This window comes from Mastacembelus armatus, chromosome 3, assembly GCF_900324485.2.
Source record: "Mastacembelus armatus chromosome 3, fMasArm1.2, whole genome shotgun sequence".
In the NCBI taxonomy this organism is placed as follows: Eukaryota; Metazoa; Chordata; class Actinopteri; order Synbranchiformes; family Mastacembelidae; genus Mastacembelus; species Mastacembelus armatus.
Window position 1 is genome coordinate 26,795,827 of NC_046635.1, and position 22,847 is coordinate 26,818,673.

Consider the following 22,847-nt stretch of genomic DNA (forward strand, 5'->3'; position numbering starts at 1 on the left):
ATGGGCAATTTAGAGTCACCAATCAACCAATCAATCACCATGAACAGGAATAAGCACATCAGATAAGGGATGGATGGATCTTCAAGAGTCAAGACTGGAATAGCACTGAAAAAAGAAAAACATGACGTCACATTAAGGGACATACGGCATTAAGGGAAACTGAATATTAACTAGGGTATATTTAACTTAATTTTACTGAAAGTAAACTGAATCATATAAAAGGATACAGATACATGAAGTAGAAGAATAATCTGAGGTCACCCCTCCGGTCCAGTAGGTGGCAGAAATGTCAAAGTTGCCACTCGCACACAAAAGAAGAAGAGAAGGCACTTTATGATGAAACACAACCAAAGTGCGACACGTCTCTGTGTTTAGTCCTGTCGGAGATGGTGGACCCAGGAAGGAGTCTCAGCCACAATCAATAAATTCAGATCCCATAACGTTTGCTACGAGTCAAAGACAACGTTTATTGTGACGTCCGACATGGATGATGTGGAGATCACAGATGTGGACGACGGTGTGGAAAAGGTGCCCCTCAAAAACCAGGATCTGAGCTCCCTCAGCCAAATGGGTAACTTTTTGTTATAACAGGACTAATCTGTTTCCATCTGCAATAATGTTATAACTTTCTTAACTAGCGAAACAACACTAGGTAGTTAGCGATTTAGTAACGATAATCGGTCAGTTAGCATGCTAGTAGTTAGCGTTGCTAACGTCAACTAGTTGATTCATTACTCAGGTTTGACGTAACGTTGCCTCTGCTGTGAAGTGATTAAAACCGAAGTAAAATAACTGAAAATACTTATAACGTTACTTAATTCACGGGGTTTCTATCACTACATCATAATAATGACATAATGTTAACTTTAACCGTAACTCTGTAGAGATATTTTTTTATTGAAAATGTGTTTAGCACTGTTTTTAACGATGTGTCATATATGTAACATTAAGAACATTTTATATGTCGTTTCTCCCAGTAAGGTTGTGTGATCTTCAGTCAGATTGGTAATTAAAGAAATGCACAATAACATTCTTAGAAAGACCAAAGTGTGTTTAAATAAGAACTGAATTTAAGATATGGAAAACTCTGTAGTTCTTGAATATCCAAAGCATTCGTGTTTAAATTTTAGTACATCGTCTTACAGTCCTTACAGTTGTTCAAACAGTGATTGATAAAATAAAAGTTAAGCTTTTAAGGAGGCATAAAAATAGGACATCTGTTAACAAATCCCTTATTGTCATCAGTTTGGATTGGTATCATTTCTCTGGCTAAGCAGATTTGAGTTTTTCCCTGCATTTACTGCTTTTACCACTAGCAAACAAGCGGACAGCACTTTCTGATTTTCTTCAGTGTTCTTATTTGGTCTAACGTCTGAAGATTGTGTCTGACATGCTATGACACAAATGCAAACACATCCTTGTGTGTATTGTCAGTACAGACTGTGTGATGACAGATTCTTAGAATGGGAAGAAATTTGACTGTATCCTGATGTGTTTTTTTTCCTGCCTCCTGCAGCAAGTGAGCTCCTGTCCCAGTATGGCTGGTACCTTTTGGTTTTGACTGTGCTGCTTTACCTGCTCATCCAGCACCTGAACAAGAGGAGATCACAGAGCTCATCCCCACTCATAGTGCAAGGTCAGTGCCAATACCTGTTTATATATCTGTTACAAAGGTCACATAAAATATGCCACAAGATATAAGTCAGCAGATTGCAATGAGTTCTGTTTTGTAGGGGGTATATTGTAAACACAATGTGGGGCTGAACAATATTGGAAAAAAATAACTGAAGTGTTTTTATGTTTTGCTGTATATTTTACAGTAATGATTTAATCAGGTATATGCATCACTGACTATAGCACCAGTTTCAAAGAAGAAGCATCAAACATAATATTCACACATTAATATCCACAAGGATAGCTTTGGATTTTTTCAGGTCTGTCTGAATACCACAGTACTAATTTTCCTTAAACTAATTCGTCAAGTTCATCACTGTCACCAAAATGAAATGTCATCGTTAACTGACATGATTTTTTTTTTAAAGATGCTGTATTAGTAGCAAGAAGACAGGAAGCCATGGAAGCAGCACGCAGAAGGATGCAAGAGGAGCTTGATGCCAAAGCAGCCATCTTCAGAGAAAAACAGAAAGAGGTACAGAAGTAGAAAAATGTTTTTAAAGAAACAAGATATTCAGCTCATGATGCTAGACCTGGACTGAATGTGCGTTTGGTTACAGCAAGAAGAAGAGAAGAGGAAGCAGAAAATAGAGATATGGGAGAGTATGCAACAGGGAAAAAGTTACAAAGGAAGCACAAAACTTTCTCAGGTGAGTTTCAAGTTTAATCATCTTTTACCATTGGAAAATAGCAAGAATGGGCATAAAATTGAACATAAAATCCATTAATAAATAAATAAAAAGTGAATTCCACTCAACATATTGCACAATCAGTGGGAGCTCTGAGCTTGTTGTTCTGCGACAAGACGGTCCCATCTAGGGGTGATGAGACCCAATGACACCCAAATGTTTTAAAGGCTCTAAACCACATTCACATCCACAGTGTGGCCATAGTCTGAGTCTCTCACTGTCATATCTGATTAATGCAGACACCGGAGGAGGCCAGCTCATCAACAACAGTGCTGAAGCCAAAGACGAACAAGAAGCCACTTCGCAGTGCTGGTATGTGTTTCACAGGAACCAGTTGCCACTAGGGCTGCACAATTCTGGGTAAAAACCTCAATTTTTATTCAGTCAGAATGGCACAGCGGCCCTGCCAGGATTATCATTTAATGTCAGACTCATTCCTGCTGATAAACAGTGATCGTTGATTAACATTTTGATCAATTAAATGAATAAATAATGGGTTACTCATTGACATCCCTACTGGGTGTATTAGGAGTGCCTGCTGTTGCAACTATAACATACCCTGTAGTAATATACACTGGTACACAATTTCTTACCCTCACATTAACTTCTGTAGTGGAGATATAGTGATCAGCCACATCATTAAAGCCTCTGGCAAGTAAAAGAAGAAAAAATTATGTTGTACCAGTGGCACCTGTGAAGAGGTTGGATATATTAGGCAGCTAAGTGAACACTGAAGAAAAAATAAATAGGCAAGCATAAAGGTCAGAGTGACTTTGATGCAAGATGACTAGGTCACAGCATCTCCAGAACAACAGGTCTTGTGTGATGTTGCCAGCATGATGATCAGTACCTGCCAAAGGTCCAAGGAAGGACAACTGGTGAACCGGCAACAGGATCATGGTTGCCCAAAACTTAGTGATGCGCCTGGGGAGCAAAGGCTACCTCGTCTGGTCTAATTGCACAGAAGAGCATCTGTAGCACAAACTACAGAAAAACATAATGCTGACTCTTAATATACAGGTGGCATAACACACTGTGCTGGATCACGGAGCAATGGAAGAGATAGAATGTGCTGGAAAAATAAGGCTCATGTCACAACTTACAGAACGTAATGGATCTGCTGCTAAAGTCTTTGTGTCAGATACCAGAGTATCAGAGATTTTTTTTGGTGGAATGAGGGGATCTACAGAATGTCAGGCAGGTGGTTATGGCTGATCCCTCTCTGTAGTTCCATCTTGGATCAGTTAACAGTCTTTAACAGAAAGGATATCCCTGTATTAATAATCAACATTCTATTCTTCTGTGTGTGTTTTTAGACTACAATCCGCTGTCTGGAGAGGGAGGCAGCTCCTGCTCATGGAGACCAGGCAGGAGAGGACCATCAGCTGGTGGCTGAGGTTAAAGAAGGTCAGACATTGGTCTTTTATGACCTTTGGTCTGACATTGTGATGTGCACACTGACTGACTGAACCAAGCTGACAATGTCACCAAGACCACACTTTTAACATGCTCCTTACTGTCAAAGAGTTGGCATCATTAATATCATATACAATTTGATTTTCAGTACTGTTATTTACTCTATCTCTTGCCTTGTTAAGCTTCAAAGATAGTATGATTGTATTAAACCTTGCCTTTAAGAGGTAAATGCATTGTGCAATTGACAGCTTATAATGATGCCATTCCTGTAAACGGTTCCTAACCAGTAGGTTTGGCTGATGAATTTCACAGTCAGTGTGTTTTTTGTGATATATTTATATGCTTTTTGATGTATACCACTATAGCTTTAGAATTGATATTACAGCAACTGTAGCAGGTTGGCAGTGGTTAATTTCAAGGAACAGTCCATTTTGATTATATACTTAGATTTTTATCTATAAAAACATGAGGATATGTGTAAGTTTACATGCAATTTTGTGCAATAAAGATGTGGTCAATGCAAATAAGTTCTGGGTGTGCCTGTAATGTATAAAGGAGCATGAAACTAATAAGATGATATTCACCAGACAGTAACTGGTTGCTGTAGATCACAAACCACATGGGGGAGCTACAAACTAGACAGCCAACATGCCATTTTTGTGAATTTCTGATTTCTGTCAAGTAGCACAAAGGTGGATAGGCCTATGAATAATATCCCAAATGATAAAACCAACCAAACAAAAATTTAAACCATTGCATTATACTTCACCTTTACACTTCCATAATAGATGCCCTAGTTGTTTCATAGGATTTGTTTCTTATGTTTATTTGTTTTTCAGGTCTTGGGTTTTATTATAATTTCTAGAGTCCATGTTTTGCTTTGGGCTACTTAGAACAATAGCCACCCATAGATTTTAGAGTGGGCTAACATTTTCAAATTCTAATAGCAATTATGAATATCAGAATAAGCTTTACTGGCCTAGTATGGGAATTTGAGTCAGTTTTTTTTTTTTTCTCAATGAATGTAGAACTACAACAACACAGAGTCAAAAAAAAAAAACAGTTTTAATGCATTATCCATCCATCCATTATCCATACCCGGTTATTTCTTTTTAGGGTCACAAGGATCTGCTAGAGCTTATTCCAGCTCTCTTCAGGCAAGGGGCAGGGGTACACCCTGGACAGGTCGCAAGTGTTTTCATGTATTATTATTTTTGGAAATGGGCGATAACTTTGATTTTGAGTTCAAAAATTTTTTGAGTTATATATACTTTAGATATGTGTGACGGTTAGTTTATACTATTGTTTCTGAGGTATGTTTTTTTCTGCTTTGTCTACTTACTCTACTATATATTATCCTGAGATTCTTCAATTTGGAGTTACTGCTCTTTTAACCAGCATTATGTGTTCACATATGGTGTTGTTAATGGACCAGACCTGACACGTCATGGAGGTTAGTTATATAAATGGGGTTAAAGGGAATATGTAAACAGTTTAAAACACTGTGACCTGACAAAGATCCAAAATGTACTGAGACGTTGTACTATTTGAATTAATTTCCAATGATGTTATTTTAAATAGTTTTGCACCTATGGGGTGTGGAGATAATTACTCTTATCATAACGTGACCCGAGAGATTATCCCAAATTTATACACTACTCATTTAGCTTCATGATGCAGATGCGTTCAGGTGTCCCGTGCAGAAGATGGGATATTCCCACGGAACTTGAACGCGGCATCGTTAGCTCGAGTGAATCGAGATTTAGCCAGGCAGCCAGTCAGAGCGAATCTACGGAAATTCCGTTGGGCCAAACCACCGTTAAACCCTTCGCGACCAAGGATCTCGACTCACTTCGACATTCTTCCAATGGCGAGATAATGGCGAGAATGGGGCCGCTATTCAAGGCAAAGAAAGGGGCTGCTGCTTTCGTCGATCGCCGTTGAGGTTTTGCAGGTGTCGACCGTGACGGACAGCTTCTTGATGACCAGGAGGAGCAGCGACGGAGAACGGTTCAGGTGGCGGCTTCAAGGAGACTGCTGTGATGCTACGTAGGCAACTAGAAGAAAAGGGCTTTTCTACCATGAGAGTGTGCGTGTGAGCCCGGTGTTCTTGAGACGCAGGAACTCTATCGATCCGTTTTTTGTTGTTTAGTTTTTATTTGATTTACTGGTGTGTTTTTCGTAGATAACGCCGTTTAGGGTCTAGTGAGGATACACGGCGAGCTGGTGAAGTTTTGGGGAATGGCAGGTCGAAGCCGAAGAGCATGGTTTAGTGTTCTTTTGGGACTGGTTGTCGGGTTCACACTGGCATCCAGACTCATCTTACCCAAAGCGACAGAGTTGAAGAAAGCTGGACAGAACCGAAAAGCAAACCCCGCCGGTTGTGGGCTGAACGGAGGCTTCAGAAAAGAATACGGCGGAGTGTTATGGCCGCAAGATAACGGTTCACCGGCGACCGAAAAACCTGGTTCCCGGTCCAATAATTTCTTATTCGTTGGTGTCATGACTGCCCAGAAGTACCTGAACAGCCGAGCGGTGGCGGCATATTGGTATGTGATGCGTCAGAGAAGAAGCTTGCTTTCCCCCTCATTTACCCATTCTGCTTTCTCTCAAACATGGACGGTGACGGTCCAGCAGGCTCGACACAAAGCTGTGGCACTTTTATTTGTAAAAATAAGCGCACCTGGAAAACACGGGCATTATAAGTGAGCTAGCAGCCCATCTTTTTCTCATTCGCCCTCCTAAGACCCAGTCTTTGTTTGCTGCAAACATACACTAAATTAGGTGCTGCTAAAATATCCTAGCGTTGGTACTTACGTGCTAACATAACTAGAACACATTGGTGATTGGTTAAACTCAGTGTGTTTTATCAGGTAACTGTTTGCTAAATGCTGTAAGTTTGTCTCCTTATGTCCCTAAAATACATTCAAGGTGGCTAAATGTTTCACTGTCAGAAATATTATTCACCATATTGTGCCTTTCGCTGAAGCTAAATGATATTAACACTGATTGACATATTCCCCAGTGCCCGTTTTTTTTTTTATGGCTGCAGCACTCCATCAGTGGGAAATATATTGGCATTCTGTCCAGAAACAGTCCAAAATTAAGATTTATTAAGTATGAATGATTATAGTCCTGTGTTTAATTGGTTATCAAAACACTCTGAATGGTTTTCCCCTGAATGACCGCTGATTTGGTAGTTATTTCAGCATCTCAGTAGCCTTTAAATAAAGCTCTGTGGGTTTGAACAGTGTTTGGCTGGACAGTATGAGTTTGTACTGTCTGACCTGCTCGTAGCTCAGAGGTTAATCTCATCAATTTGAAGTGTCAGTGTCAGATCTGTTCCAGTGACCACAACACCATACAGTAGGTCTGCCAATCCTGCCTACACTGCACTAAACACTGTAGAGTCTTAGTGATTCCACTGTACCTTTTGTGGGACCCCACAGAGATGCTTCTCATATTCATGTCGTTATTTCTGACTCTTGCACAGGTTAAACTGACAATGCTGCAGGGACTTTATTCAAGGCCCCAGAAATAAACACCCCTCTCCCTCCCCTGCAAAAAATAAATAAATAAATAAATTTACAGCAGATAAGTTTGTGTTGAAAATTGTAGAAATATTTACACCAGAGCTCGGCGCAATTGGATTCAGGCCTAAGTGCTCTTCCAAGGCTCTGATGCTGATTTCACTGATGCTGGTGCAGCAGATTGTTGTCTAGTGAAGGACCCATTTGGACAGAAAGTCAATCAGCAGTAGACAAAGATTAACTTTTTTTGTTCTCTTAGAACAATATGGTGTTAAACCTGGTTATCCAACAGATTAGAATGAGTGTTTATTTTAGGCTTGAATGGAATTAGCCTATCATCTGGGAAAAGGGAACTGCAAGGACAAACAGCACTGTGTCCATGACAAAAGTGTTTTTTTTCTTTTTAACGTGCCAAAATCTGAACTTTGGCAAATATGAACTCAAATAAATGAATGATACTCTGCAATTCTAGACAACTAATAATATAAACCACTTCCTTCTCAGGTCATTTGTTTTACGTGAAACATTCTTTTTGCTTTTGGTTTTCTTGTAATAGAGGAACCATCATACATCAGTTACAGATGAATTGACATGTTGAAGGCCAGCAGTCATGCTTAGAAAAGTCTGACTCATTGCTCTATTACTCAGAATCTTTTCACCTCTGCTGCAGCTTCTTACTGTTCACACACGGTCCCATGGGGCAGTCATTTAGGACAGTAAAAACTATACCTGACTGAATTCTCACATCCAGCTTTTACTGTCTTTATTTTACCCCGCTTTCCTGCAGATGTTGTGAACAAAGTGAATTAGATTCAATAGATACATGCTTCACTGACTTTTTATTAGGCATTACAACACTGTGAGCTTCCTTTGAGCTGTTGCCTGTTGTTTCCAGCTGTATATTAAGAAGTTAGTCTGCATCAAATAAGGACAATACTTTAAAGTTCCACAAATACAAGATGGACCTTTGCTTTGAATTGCATTCCTCATCCCTGCCTGTTTTAGATGCTTTATTTAGTTGTCTTTTAATTAGTTAACACACATCAAACCTGTTAACAGATCAGCGCATCTATGAATCTAAAGTAATAGATCAGCATTTGTGTTCATGTCTGTATCTATTTGTGGTAATTGTTTCAATATATACTAAAAACTGTCTGCTCCAGCTGTTGGGAACCTAGCTTCACTTACACTTTGTGTGTAACTGCTACCTGAAGCACTTTTTTACCTTTTAAGCCTGTTTTTTTCTGACTCACATATGTTACCGCAGTAATTGTGATTATGTATTGAGATGTGAGTGCACAAAGTCTACAGCAGTACTGTGCAAGAATGAATCTAGTGTGACACTGACAGAGAACTGCAGCTGTTGCTGACAGCCTTTGTAGACAATAGGCTTCACTCCTGGGTCTGTGGAGAGATACAAGTTTAGCATGAACACTGTTTTTTTGTTGAAAAGTCAAAATTTTCTCGTTGACAGCATACTCTTGTATACAAGCTAGTCCATATGTAATCATGCACCAGAAACTGTCAGTGCCCACAAGAGTCTGTGGAAGATAAATTTTATCAGCTGCCATGTCATTGTCCATAATTTATGGCCATGCTTTCTTTACTCACCTCCACATTTGCTTTAACAGGCACACACAAAGAAAACATCTGCATCTATCTTTAGGGCATTACTATTTTCATTGTGTGTTGTTACAGATAATGTGCACTTGTTTAACTGACCTTTTTCTGTCTCGGTCTGTTTCTGGGTGTGTATGTACGCTTTCAGGACATGGGCACAGACCATTCCAGGTCGCGTGGAGTTCTTTTCCAGTGAGGGCTCTGACACCTCCATACCCATTCCCATAGTGGCTCTGAAGAATGTGGATGACTCATACCCACCCCAGAAGAAGTCCTTCATGATGCTCAAATACATGCATGACCATTATTTGGACAAGTATGAGTGGTTCATGAGGGCCGATGATGACGTCTACATCAAAAGTGAGAAGCTGGAGAGTTTCCTACGCAGCCTCAACAGTAGTGAGGCCATCTTCTTAGGCCAAACAGGCATGGGGGCCCGGGATGAGCTGGGGAAACTGGCCCTGGAGCCTGGGGAGAACTTCTGCATGGGGGGGCCAGGGGTCATCATGAGCCGTGAGGTCCTCAGGAGGATGGTCCCTCACATTCGAGAGTGTCTGCAGGAGATGTACACTACCCATGAAGATGTGGAGGTGGGCCGGTGCGTCAGGAGGTTTGCTGGGGTGCAGTGCGTCTGGTCCTATGAGGTAAGATGGTTTCATATTGTTTTTATATATAATTTTTACATCTTTGAGTGATACTGAATCATTATCTGTCTAGCTTTTCAAACAGTTCAAGGGCTCTGGAGAGAGATGTGAGGCAAATATACAGAAGTTGGTTTTTGTCATCTGGTCTGTGTACCCACAGTCAGCATTTGAAGCAGCAGTAATGGCTGTGACCAACAGATGATTGAGACAGTTAGATGACTTTAAAACCCTCAAAACCCATATTCCCTTTTAGAGCAATAACTCAGCATCATAAAATCAACTCTTAGGACTTGCCAAAAGTAATTTTCTTTAGTACCTATGTAACCTAGTGACAGTCATTTGTGCACCTGTGGCTATGTTGGTAACAGGCAGTGTTAATTCAATATACTTTTAGTGGCAACAAATGTTAAATGATTGGGCTAAAAAAAGGACTCAAGTTGTAGTACGCAGTGAAGTATTATACTTCCTGTTTACATCCTCCAAAGCTGTGTGTGTGTACTTGTATAGCTATCTTTGTGAGTACCATTTTCAGCATATTTCTATCAAAGTGAGGACACTTTTTATCACCCATTACTTTTTTCAGACTCCTAACTATTCAATTCAATTCTTTGTGTTCATTCTTTGTCAAATATCATATGTCACAAGAGGGAATTTTAATATGCAGTAATTTTAGGAGATGCCCAGGTGAATTGAAAATTTGGTTTAGAAGTATACTGTGATCTATGACCAAGAAAGATAAGCACAAAGGTGGAATCTGAGCCCATAGTAATCAGAAGATCATTCGCCTCTTCAGTAGGTGTAGTTTTAGCAGAGCAACAGACCTTGAAAGCAGATTGAAAAGGTTCAGAAAGATTCCTGTTAGATAAATGGACTTTATTTATTCACATACAATTCTTTCTAGCACTTTGTAAAGAATGCAAAATCTGAGCAGTAATTATTAAGCTTGGATCAAGATGCAGTTTCCTAAATAGTGATTCAACCATAGTTAAGCTACAGTAAAGAACCCTTTCATTGTGTTATTATTAAACAGTCATAACACACTTGTAATTTAGTACATTCTCATGCTATGAGAAGTAGAAAGTTTCTAATTTATGGCATTCATGCTCCAGTATACTGCTGGCCTGCTTAAGAGCATGTATTTCTTGTTTGTGGACATATTTGACAATCTGGTTTTGGTAAGAGGTGCCACTAAATCCTACAGACTACAAAAGGTTTCAGTTAAATCATTGGTACAGTTTTCAACAATGCCTGTTCTGTGTTGAAGGAGGCAGTCACTCGCCAAAAAGAGTTGAAGTTAACCAACTAGTTTGATGAGCAGCCAATATGTCCGTGCAAACATCACAAGAATTACAAGTCGTTCCTTAGATATAATGAGAAAGTGAACTGATGTCACAGAAGAGACGGAAGCCACTGCCCTGCAGAACAGACTTAAGGCAGGATATCAACAATGCAATGAGCTGGTTGAAAATTTTTACTTAGATGATCACAAGACCAGAGGTCGACCGATATGGGTTTTCTTTGGCCGATGCCGATATTTAGAAATCAGGGCAGCCGATGGCCGATATATGATGCTGATTCTTTTGGCCGATTTTAATTTTCCTCCTTCATCTCTTTCCTGTGTGTCGGACGCACAGACACATTTATTGAGGGAAGTTATCCTACGTTTTTTAGCAAGAATATTCGTCTGAATTGCATGGGTTTCTACTTTCAGATTTGTTGCACACATGATAAGCACGGTCAGATGCTGACCGTATCAATTCTAATATGCTACAATGTAATTACGCATTCGAAACGAATGGTTTTCCCCTGCCATCATTAGCTGAAGCCGTGTGTGTAAAATGTAAACAGGGCATGGCTACAGTGTGTGCGTTGCTCTGTCTCTCAGGCAGAGGGAGAGAAACTCTCAGGTACAGAAACAGAATGAAAAACATGAGTTTATCCATACAACGCATGCTACTATAATAATTTAGCCGCTGGGCTTGTTAGCATGTTTTGGTACCCCTGCTTACAGCTCGCTTACAATACAGACCCAAAAAGTTACATGCAATCGCTCCCCAAAAGTAGCTTCATATTTGACCAATGAAATGTATAAGGTTAAATTCTTACTGTTTTTGGACGCTTTTCAGCAGACAGGAACATCAGCTCACTGAACACCGGTGGTGACAGCCTGCTTGTTACAAGAGGGGTCCTCACGTTTTCTACAACAACGCTTAGCTGGTCACAGATGTGCCTGCCTATAAATCAGCCTAATGTGCAGCAAAATGGGCAGATGCCGATTGATCAGTCTAAAAACAGTCGATCTGTACACAAGACTTTTTAAGCAGTAGGTGACATTAAATGGAATAAAATAGCTTTCATTTTTAGTAGAACATGTCATATTATGTGCTCTGATCACTTGCGAACAGGCTGGCCAGCAAGTACCTAGTTGCTGAACTGACCCAGTATGCAGAATAGTATTCTGTTCACTGGTACATTGGGTCCTGCCTGCACTGTAGTGTGTTTGTACAGTAAGGTCTTGTTGAGATAGTGGCACATACAGGTATAATTGATTTTGAAGTTTACACACAAATGTAAACTTGCTATAATCATTGGCATATGCACTTTTAAACACAGATATAAAATTCAGGACAATCCACATACACTGTAATGTCAGCCAGTGGTTAAAATAGCCTAAACTGGCATGTGTTCAGTTCACAGATAAAGTGAATATTCAGTGAGAGTGAATGAGATGCAGCCCCTGCTTTATACTTGATGCTTCTTTTTAATTATTAACCTTTACTGAAGTCTTTGAGATGGCATTCAGTCATTGTTAAGACTTCTGCCAGTGTTGCCATTGTCAGGAATATTATTAAAACAACACAGCTAACCTAATCAGCCAGCTGCTGTGGCCCCATGTTAAGATAGAAATGCCACAGCCTCGACGTCAGAGGAAAATGAGTTTCCATGTGTATGCTAGTTGAGTGTTCACACCAACCAGTTTGTTCTCTGACATGTCCAAACAGGGCTGTGTCATAGCCTTGTAGCTGACATGATTGATGTTCACCTGAATCAGAGCCCTCTGAAATGAATGCAAATTACACAGTAATTTTGAGGTTTAATGAAGGGACTATAAGATATAACAGGAGATGTGATCTGAGAATGATTAAAGGCATTTCTGCAATTTCCTTAGCTTGTCTTGTCTTTCAGACACAAGGAGGAAATGTAGAGTGAATCACAATTCACATTTATGTCCTTTAATCCAGACCATAAGGTGGTGCAAACAAAATGTCTTATTCTAGTCTCCCCTTCTGAAGTTTAAAGTTACATTTTTTTAAATAAACTTGTGTTATCAGTACAATTGATAAGAGAGTATTGCTCCTTGTTAGCTTTTGTCACAGCGTCTGATAGACAAGACCCATAATGCATTACAAAAAATTATTGATTTAACTCTAGAAAAGCTAAATATAGAAAATGTTTGCTGTATGGCTAGGCAATATGTCAGATTCATTTGCATTTTTGTTTCTGAAAGATGTGAAAAATGCCAAAATCTCCAAATTTAGGTTAGTGGTTCCTGTGCTGTCACTGAAATATGCAATCCAGCAATTCTCTGGAATTACAACAGTAAGCTGTTGCCAATTTCTTTTAGATACCTGTATGTGTGAGCTTCGCCTCCCCACAAGCTTGAGTAATGGTGTACGCAGCAGTGAAAGATGACACAGTAATACTAGAAGTTCAGTTTTTCAAACTCTGATGTACAACAGATACTTTACTGTACAAAGTTTGTAAAAACTTGATTCAAACCTGAAGTGGCAGCAAGACAGATCTGTTGCAGTTAGCTGATAAACCTGTTTCAGATATGTTTCTCCGTTAGTGGGTTATGACAGCTTTGCAAGTGCTGCTTTTTAGGTATTGTTGCACATCTGCTTCCAGTGTTATTCTCCAGTGTTTACAATATGTAAAAGGAGAGCAGCCTTGCTAGGGTGGTTTGGTTTGTTTTCTATTGATATTGCACATACATGACCCTAATTACTTTGGACAGCATATAGTTTTGATGAAGAAAACTTTTTCGAGTCATGTTTTGTCTTGATGTTGTCTGAAACACAAAAAATATTGAGATTTCATTTTTGATTCACACCATCCAGCCCTAGTTTGATGTTCAAAGACTTTTAATGAAAAAATGATAGTCTTATAATTTATTGTCATATACATGGAGCACTGTCCATTCTTTTAAACATGTACTGTATACCATCATGAGATTCACAGTGCATATTTATTGACTCTGTAATGGTTATAGTTAGTAGAACTTCAAGGCCTTTAGGCCAAAAGCACATAAACAGAAAAGTGTATGAAATCCTGTGGGGGCATATTGACCTACTGGGTAGGACAGTGACACCTGTCTGTGTTGTCTCACAGTGGATTTTCCTGTTTTAGTTATTTTTTGATTTGAACTTTTTCAGTGTTTGTCTACATCAGTCTTGCTTGCTCATGATGACCAATACACAGGAAGTCATCCACTCACACTGTAAGCGATGCCTCAACATACTCTTATCACTCATACACATGCACTCTCACAACATAGTTATCAGGTTTGTGCTATTTATCTTCCTGTTATTCATTACAGCTGGCAACCAGGTTTCACCAATTGTCCACACATATCTTACAGATATGGACTTTGGGGTGTAGATGATTTATCTCTTTCAGTCTTTCTCTACACATTTGTGGCTTTTGATTTTTCATCAAAGAACCTGTTATTTTCTCATCAGAATGTGTCTGACAGTTGCCTAAACTTTCCAATGAGAACATGAGTAGGATTTTTTTTTTCTCTGAATTCTTTGCAGTGTTAATGGAAGTCTGTGTTGATGGAAGTACTGAAACTAGGCACAGAATGCCTGTTCAGATTCTGAGTGCTGTTTACTTCTGTGTGCACTTACTTTGATCAGCTACTGTTCAATTTAAATGACAAGAGATTTAAATTTAAATTTATTGTGGCAAAAATCTTGTCCAGCCTTCTAAACATAAGCCTAAATATAGATGCACTGGGACGGCCTTGCTTTGTTAAATGAAATAAGGTTTTCTGTTTTTTTTTAGGTCAGTTCGTATGGTAGCTATTTAATACTCCATAGACAGATTTTAAATTCCCAGTGACCTAATAAAAAAATGAAGCCTCACCTTTATGAGCATTTGAAAATGTATCTTTGAATAAATACTGATGCATTGAACAGGATTACTTACTATGTAAAATGAATATGGTTTAACATGTTTTACTAACTAATTCTTGGGGGAAAATTGTTTTGGTTTGTACTGCAATTTAGGTATTGGCACTGAGAATATACTGCATTGTTTTACTCTAAAAGGTTTTTCTTCCTGACAAGGATTGGCATTAGCTAGCTTTCTGACGTACTAATTTAGCAACAGATTAAGTGCAGGCATGTGTTTTATCATAGTTGTCAGCTATTCTGGAGGGGGAGAAAATTACAGGGCTGTTGTTCCTTGACTCCTTTAACCCTCTTACAGCCTGTTTCACAAATAATGTAAACATAAGTGCCATAGGAGCTTACTGCAACACTGTTAATAACATAGCTCCAGCACCTACATTTGGCTGTCTGTCACTTTGTCTTGTTGCTTATTGGACATTGTAATTGCTGATAGCTCGTTTATCTACAGTTATGTTGTTAACTTATTATGAAATTAAATAGTTTCAATATGGAAGACATTGATTGCTCAGCACATATCACTCAGCTGTCTTTTGTTAGGTCCTGTTTTGGATAACTGCCCAGATTGTGATGTGTCTTGTGTATTTTGAGGCCCCCTGTGGCTCTGTGTGTTTCTCTGTCTGGCCTCTGCAGTCCCAAAAGTAGGCCCCTTGAGGCCCAATAAGCTAATAAATGTTTACACTCAGAGTTTTAAAAAAAAGAGAGAAAAGAACAGAGATGGAACGCCAGGTTGCCGAATGATCATGAATTACAGCTCTGCAGCATGAAGTGTAGACTGAGTGGGGCTGCAGACCTTAGGGCAGAATAGAAAGCGTTTGAGGTATAGTCTGTTTCCTGTGCTTTATACTGAAATTGAAATGTGTCAGTGGGGAAACGAATAGTTGATGAACTTGCAAAGAAGCTAACCCACATGCCTCTTGAGAGAGACCTGACTGCACACAGACATGGTGAATTACCACTAAGGTTTGTGCCAACCACAGCTGCAAGTTGTCAAATTTTTTCAGAAAAGTTAATGTCCACCCTAACCCATAAGCATAATCCCTATCCCTAAACTTGTGTAACCCTGCCAAGGTCAGAAACTTCCAGCTACTAATGACCACTTCCAGCCGAGCTCTGCAGTCCTCCATCTTGTTCACGCATCCTTTTTATGGGAGGCTGGTTCAAATTAGACATTATTACACTCCCAAAATCAGAAGAACTTTATGCAATAATAATGAACATGTCTTCAAAAGACACAGGTGCAGGTTATCTTACATGAAGATGTGCAGATGTAGCCCAGTTGTTCCTTAATGTCACAGGTCTGAGGCTTGCTGTGAGCTTGTGGCCTTCTTACTTTATGTGGTGATAATGTTCTTAAGCAGTAGCCTGTTTTACTCATGAGCACTGCGACCAGTCTATGGTCACTCTGCGTGCCAGCTCACAAACAAACTCCAGCACAACTAATAGGAATCACAAGGCTGCACTGCTGAGCTATGGGTCTACCTCTTAATTCTAATTTGTCCTAAGTGGCCTACTGTGCCAAACCTGCGGCTGGGCCACTTGCTGTGCACTGCTGCATGTGCTCTCATCCTGCCAACAACAGCACCATTGTTTTCTGGCCTTATTTCCTCTTTTCTTCATTGCAAACTGTGTTCCCATTTTTGTCTTTCTATTTCAATTCAACATGTACGTCTCAGAACACGTGAACACGAATGCCTTCAATGACTTTCAAGTACTTTTCTCTGATTGATTAATGCTGTCAGGCTGAATCTGTAATCAGTGGGTGCTGAAAGAAATCACCACTGCCACCTCCCATTCAGACTGACTGACCAGGCATGATGATGTACCGGTAGCTGTAGTTGGAGTTGAAACTTGCCTGATTTAGAAAGGTTCATTTAATGTTTGATTTTTGGCCTAAACAGCTTCTGTATTTCCAGCATGCCCTTGTCCCCCTGGAGGAACATGCATAAGAGGATCACAACACACAGCATGACGTGACACCAAGTTAACACACAAGTTCTAGCTACAATGGCAGTTTAGCTTACCATGTAAACAGCAATTCCTCCTGCCAATCATCATGCACTGCCAGGGGCCTAAAATTCAGTATGCCACATATGTAAATTATGTAATATTGGTTTGCTAAGATATGGAACTGCTGACTAAAAAGCTGGTTTTGACTAATTAGGAGCATTAGGTGGTACCATTAGCTTTACTGTTGAATGAGCAGAAATTGTGGCTCAAGAAACCCAGTGTAGACCAGGTTCTTCTAAACAGATTTTGGGCATGTGCTTGAAGCCCTAAAAAGGTTCTTGCAAGTGTTTGAACAGCCTTAACAAACTCGTTCTAATTCCTCTGACTAATTGTAGACATAAACATGAGAATAACATCAGATCTCTTACTTCAGCATCATTAAAATTAGATGTGTCTTACCGTAAGTGAACATCTGGTATCTGGCCCCGTGTTTGTCTCACTTCTAGAGTCACTATTCAGCAGGGACATGTCCTACTGTTAAGAAAGTGTGACTTCACTGCTAGGGCTGCAGCTGTCGATTATTTTTGGAGCTGAGTATTCTACCGAATATTTCAGCGATTACTCGAGTAATCAGATAAAAAACAGCGATTACGGTGAACAGTGAACAATGATCCCCAGGCGGAGCAGATCTGATAATGCCAATGATAGTAATTAAACAAATCCCCAAGACAAAGAATTTGCTTTGAGGATTTTTTGTAATTGAATTCCTTGATTCCTTTGCAGCCCTATTCACTACTTTACAGCACTCAGAGATGCAAGGTAGACCATTATAGAGACAAATTGTCATTTTTTTTCTTCTTCTGATAGTTTTGTAGTTTTAGGAATCACCACTTCAGGGAAGGCTTTATGTGCATTGTAAAAAAGCTGGCAACAGAAGACAATACGATCATTAAACACTTTGAACCAATTCTCGTTCTGTAGAGGGCTGGAAGTTTATCTGCCATTTGTAATGTAACTCCTCTGCATTCTCCTCTCTTCTCTCCTTGCTATGTGCTGAAGGAATCTATTCAGTAGCTATGGTCAAAGTTTGATTTGTTATTTCTGAAAATGATGTTTGTGACAGATCATCACTTGCAATGCTGCCTTTTTTGGGCTATCTTTGACTGATGCTGTATTCAAGACATTTCAATTCAATTTTATTTGTATAGCGCCTAATCACAATACGATAATCAAGGCACTTTATAAAAAATCACTTAACACCTTTCAATGCTCTCATCTAGTTAACGTTTTAATATCTGTGCAGACAAAACATTTCTTATCCTGTTTTCCCTTTCATTAATGGCCAATCAGCCCACTCGACCCGCAGGAAACACTGGCAATGCCTGTAAGATGAATGAAAAGCAATGCTTATTTGTTGCTGAAGGGTTCTTTGATTGCTCCATTTCACTGAAACATACAGGGTTATTTAATATAAAACAGAACTATGCAATATTTTATCAGCTTAGTGCTGATTTGTTGGGTTTCTTTTTTTGGCATTGTTGATTTTTACTAAGATTTAATCTTTATGTGTGTGTTTACTGACGAGGAATTAGTTGTCCTTGCAGAGTCCTTGTAGCTGCTTTGATTCTTTGAGAGCCCCTACAAAAGCCTTTTCTGACAAATTTAATTATGTAGCCTTTAGCCATTTACTGTAGATCGTAAACCAATTGAGTTATGTCTGACTGAACAGAAATGTGTTTACTTGAGACAGTTGTGTGACATTTGCAGACAGAGTAGATTTTGAGGATTCACATTTGCTATTTTGCCTAAGTCCTGTAGCTGTACATTAGACTTACTGCCTCAGTTGCTTTTAACAATTCAAATCAAGGTTGTGCTTTGTAATATACCAACAATTCATTGTTTTTAGAGCTGCACAAACATCATACAGTAGAAACTGATCTCGACTGATATGAGCCCATAGTTCATTTAATCCATCTTCTGTCACTCATATGAGGATATATCAAAGATTAGGAGTATTGTACAATATGTATAACTAACTTGTGATTTTAAGTGCATTTGGGACATGAGATAGAGATGGAGACAGAAACAGTTACAACACATGAAACATATTAGTGGAAACTCAGCCAAGCACTGGGAAAAACTGAGTATCCTGCAACCCGAAGACAGTAGGTATATGAATGTGGAACCAAAAAAAACCTCTAATCTTTTATTTTTATCTTTATAGTCAGTGCGAAAACGCAGACATACTTGATTTGATTTTGCTCCTGTCCAAGTTCTAATTGCATTGCTAAGGTATTTATTATTCTGCTCTTTTCCTTACAGCATCTTTAATTTACATAATGAAGCAGAACACATTTGTTCGTGTTCCTCTAGGAAGTTCTGTTTTACAAACTAATCCTGACTCAATATTATTACCTGCTGCTGTTTGTGGCAGCGTGTGGTTTTGTGTAGGGGCCACACAATAAATTGAACAAATATCAAAATAATAACCTTTTGTATATTGCCTTTTATTTTTTAAATAACTGATGTTACTTAATACCTCATCAGGCAAATTGCGGAGTAAATCTAAAATCTGTAAACTGAACTGTATGAAAAGCATAGAGAGTAAATTAGGTTATCATAGAATGGTTTGTATTGTGTTGGGGACAGCTGGAGCACAGTGAATGGAGTGGAGGTGTTACTGGAATCTGCCCTAGTATAAAGTAGGTTATCAGATCGCTATGGTGCCACTTTATGTTATTTTCATTATACTTGGGTCTTGTGGTAACAGGTTTCTAAAGTGTTGGATGATTGTATGTTAGTGAAAAAAGTGTTGTGAGGATGTTCCAGGCTCAAAGCCAAGACTTTAGCCAAGTGGTTAGACTACAAGAGCAACACTGTTGTGTCTTTTTGTGTGTTGGCTTTGTGTGTAAAATAATTTTTACAAGAAAGTTTTATGAATCTGACTTGGAGCCCCACAGAAACAGCATAATTGAATACTGGTAGACCAATATCATAATGCTCTTGCATGAGTCCCATTGTGTCTAGTTCTACTTGAAAAATCATTTCTCTGTGCAGTTCCTCAGATGGAGGTTGGGCAAGCCTGGCCCAGTTAGTGCAGATTGAGAGAGAGAAGAGCTGCAGAGTATGCCAGGCCCCTCCTCTGTGTTCAGCCCACTGCCAGCTCGTGCTCACGCTTCCTTTTTTTTTTTTTTTGTTTTTACATTAACTCCCTTTTTTCCTTTCTAATTTTATGTTTACCAAATCTGCCAGGCCTGTTGAAGCAGAATGCAGGCATTTTTTCTCTTGTCCATTCACAAACCTACATCTCTCCACCCCCACATCTCACTGCAGCAGGTAACATTGTAAATGTGTGTCTCTTTCTCTGTGACAGGCCCATAATTCCTGAGATCCTGATGTGACATATCAGCCATGGTGCTGTAGAGCATATATGTGGTACCCGTGAAAGGCTGTGTTCTATCTCAAGACAGTATACTGTAGCATTACACATGTCATGCTGCAGCACAAATAAGCTTCAGTTGCAGTAAACATTGACATTTTTTTTTTCTTCCATCACCACAGCATACCCACTCCAAGAGGACTTTCAGAGCATATTTACTGAATGCGCTGCCCATCTGTGAAATTTAATATTGAATTCAATCTTTGCAGTCGTATTAAAATGACTCTTCTCTTTTCCACTTCCCCCTTCTAACTCAGATCTTTGTTCTCCTCCAGTTTGACTGCCTGCTTTCTCCTCCTCTCTTGTACTAGTCTTGTAAGAAGCCTTCTCCTCTTCCTGTCTGCTTGGCCTAAGCTGCTGGCATTTTTTGGCACTCTAAGGCTTTCTAAAGCTCTGCCACTGTAGGCCTTAGTCATGTTCCTGGCTTTCTCCTCCCTCCTTTTTTCCTTCTTCAGTTCTGGCAAAATCCTGACCAGAATTAAATCAGATAAACACTGAGTGTTAAAAATGCAGCAGAATTATAGAGAATGTAAAGACATTTAATATTTGACTCTGGAGAGTCACTATCTTTATTTCAAAAATATGAATAAAGAACTCCACATCAGCCCAATTCAGGTGATATCGATACAGTAGACACAGTGCAGGGACATTTCATGCCTGGGTTTGCTCATCACAGCTATTGAGCCCTCTACCGAGTTGATCAAGCCACTCTAGTAAATGGCTTTATTAAAACCCTGGCCAGCAGCCCAGTAGGGGGGCCAGTGTCTCTGCCATCTGCTGAGAGTGATCCTCTATCCAGATCTATCCAGATCCAGGTTCACTGTCAGCCTTTAAAGTGTATCTGCTGAGTTCTTTTCATATTCTTCTATACAAAAAGAAGATGTTATACAAAGAAAGTCCTATTTCCAAAATGAAACAGTAGCTGTAAAGACCAGTGATGCTAATGCCTATAAATGATGAGGCTGATTTTTATGTATTCTTGTTACTGTCAACAAATCTCATGAAAAAGGAAAACAGTGACCTCAGCCTTAGAAGTAGTCCTTCCCAGAGAGTGTGAAAGTTATCACTGTTAGGAGTCTGTGGGGCTGTTTCTAAATAAATACATTGTCTATATATTATATTATATGTCATCCAATGTAACGGTGTGACTCATTAATGTCTTTTTAATCAGTTTTTTGAAAAAATTGAGCTTAAGGCACAGAAACTTTGTTAGCAGGATACATGCATTGTTTTGGACATGGTCGGACAAAATGCAATAGAAACTAATTTATATAATGCATACTGAGAAATTTACTCTAATTAACAGGTTCCAACTGAAATGCTATTGACATTTAAATAGATGTAAATGGAGAACTACAGAACAGACAAACAAATATGGACCATTAAATGTGCACAGTACTAGACCTAGAACATTATCTGATGACATGATGGTTCATTCCAACATTGGGTTCTTTCTACCATCCATCACTACCAACAAACTTTTAGCATTAGCTTGCTAGCCTGCTTGACATGTCTTGCAGTATCAGGTAACTGTTGATGCACTGAATATGTGCTCCAATCTTATGTTTAATCCTGGAGGAACCATAGGGAACCTAAGCCTCTATATAAATGTACGTTTTTGGGATATAAACATTCCCTATATGGCTTTGATTGTTTTTCCTCTCAAAGTAACTACATGTAACTTTCTTTTTACTTTCTACCTCACTTCCATTTGATAGTGTCTGATCTTACCAGCTTATTGCTTAGTTGTGAATTGACATGTCACTATTTTTGTAATCCTTTTAATACCAAGCTGTTATTTTCTTAGAGGAATGCATGCAGACAGACCAAGCAGGCAAACTCTGTGTTTCGTGTTAAGGGGAGGATTAGCCTATTCAGTTTGTTTAATTGGGCTGAGCAGCTGACAGCTTGCTGCTGGCTTGGCCTAGCTGCCATTACTCCTCATTATGTGATTCTGTGTCGATCCTTTAATGTCCAGGGCCCTAAAACAATATGGAGCACACACAGTGAGCCTAGTCACATCTTCAAAGGTTAATGCATCATGCAGACTGGTAACTCATCCTGAATTTCTTCCTCAGCTGCTCACTTTTCATAAGTCAGTTAAATTAAAAAAACAAACAAAAAAAAAAATAACAGTAATTCTCTTTCCAGTGTGTATTTAAGCTTGGACGTGTCATTAAATGGTGGCATTTTTACTAAACAAGTATTGGCTTTTCATATTTACTGCTGGGCCACCCAGATGTTTTGTATCGGTATGATGACAGAACCTCTAAAAATTGCTTGAAAGCCCTAAAATACACATCTTTCTATTTGCTGTACTGTTCAGGTAGTGCAGATAGTAACGGTACCTCCTGAGGGGATGATAGTGTATTTTAGGAGCTCACAAAAGATTGTATTGCTCACCGTATTCATCATGATGATGTTCTTTTAAACCACAAAACCTTTCTTACTGCTGTACGCACCTCACTACAGTGTCTTGTAGCTAACACTGACAAATTAGTTTGTTGAGAGGACAGTGTTCCACTTTTCTCTTTTACTGAAGTTGTTGGAGACTGACTTTTCAGATGGTACAACATGGATGCTTGAACTGCATCCCACAATTTAATTCTAATTAGTATTAATCAATTAAGCCTGATGTTTCCAGCTCAATAAAGAAAAGGTACTGAGAATTTTAGGATAAAGTCCCATTCCCT

At 39.2% G+C, this 22,847-nt stretch overlaps 2 protein-coding genes across 3 annotated transcripts in view; both read left to right on the plus strand.

Moving 5' to 3' along the window:
* The first annotated feature begins 305 nt into the window (after positions 1-305).
* Positions 306-4,306, plus strand: selenos (selenoprotein S). 2 transcript variants are annotated; one of them, XM_026292949.2, is made up of 6 exons: positions 306-571; positions 1,517-1,636; positions 2,043-2,149; positions 2,235-2,324; positions 2,603-2,675; positions 3,680-4,306. In XM_026292949.2, the coding sequence occupies exons 1-6, from the start codon at positions 484-486 to the stop codon at positions 3,757-3,759; spliced, it is 558 nt and encodes a 185-aa protein (XP_026148734.1). In that variant the 5' UTR covers positions 306-483; the 3' UTR covers positions 3,760-4,306. The 2 variants fall into 2 exon arrangements, with proteins under 2 accessions (XP_026148734.1, XP_026148733.1); XM_026292948.2 differs by having other exon boundaries at positions 307-571; positions 2,600-2,675.
* A 1,103-nt stretch (positions 4,307-5,409) lies between these two features.
* chsy1 (chondroitin sulfate synthase 1) overlaps positions 5,410-22,847 on the plus strand; it is a 42,106-nt gene continuing 24,668 nt past the window's right edge. Inside the window, exons 1-2 of the mRNA XM_026294140.1 lie at positions 5,410-6,328; positions 9,078-9,573. Coding sequence (XP_026149925.1) covers positions 6,021-6,328; positions 9,078-9,573 — 804 coding nt within the window. The 5' untranslated portion in view covers positions 5,410-6,020. The remainder of the gene's footprint in view (positions 6,329-9,077; positions 9,574-22,847) is intronic.

Coding starts and splice junctions, on each gene's coding strand:
- selenos (XM_026292948.2), top strand. CDS start 484: ATGGATGATGTGGAGATCACAGATGTGGACGACGGTGTGGAAAAGGTG. Junction 2,325..2,599: donor GAAGCACAAAACTTTCTCAG/GTGAGTTTCAAG, acceptor ATCTGATTAATG/CAGACACCGGAGGAGGCCAG. Junction 2,676..3,679: donor GAAGCCACTTCGCAGTGCTG/GTATGTGTTTCA, acceptor GTGTGTTTTTAG/ACTACAATCCGCTGTCTGGA.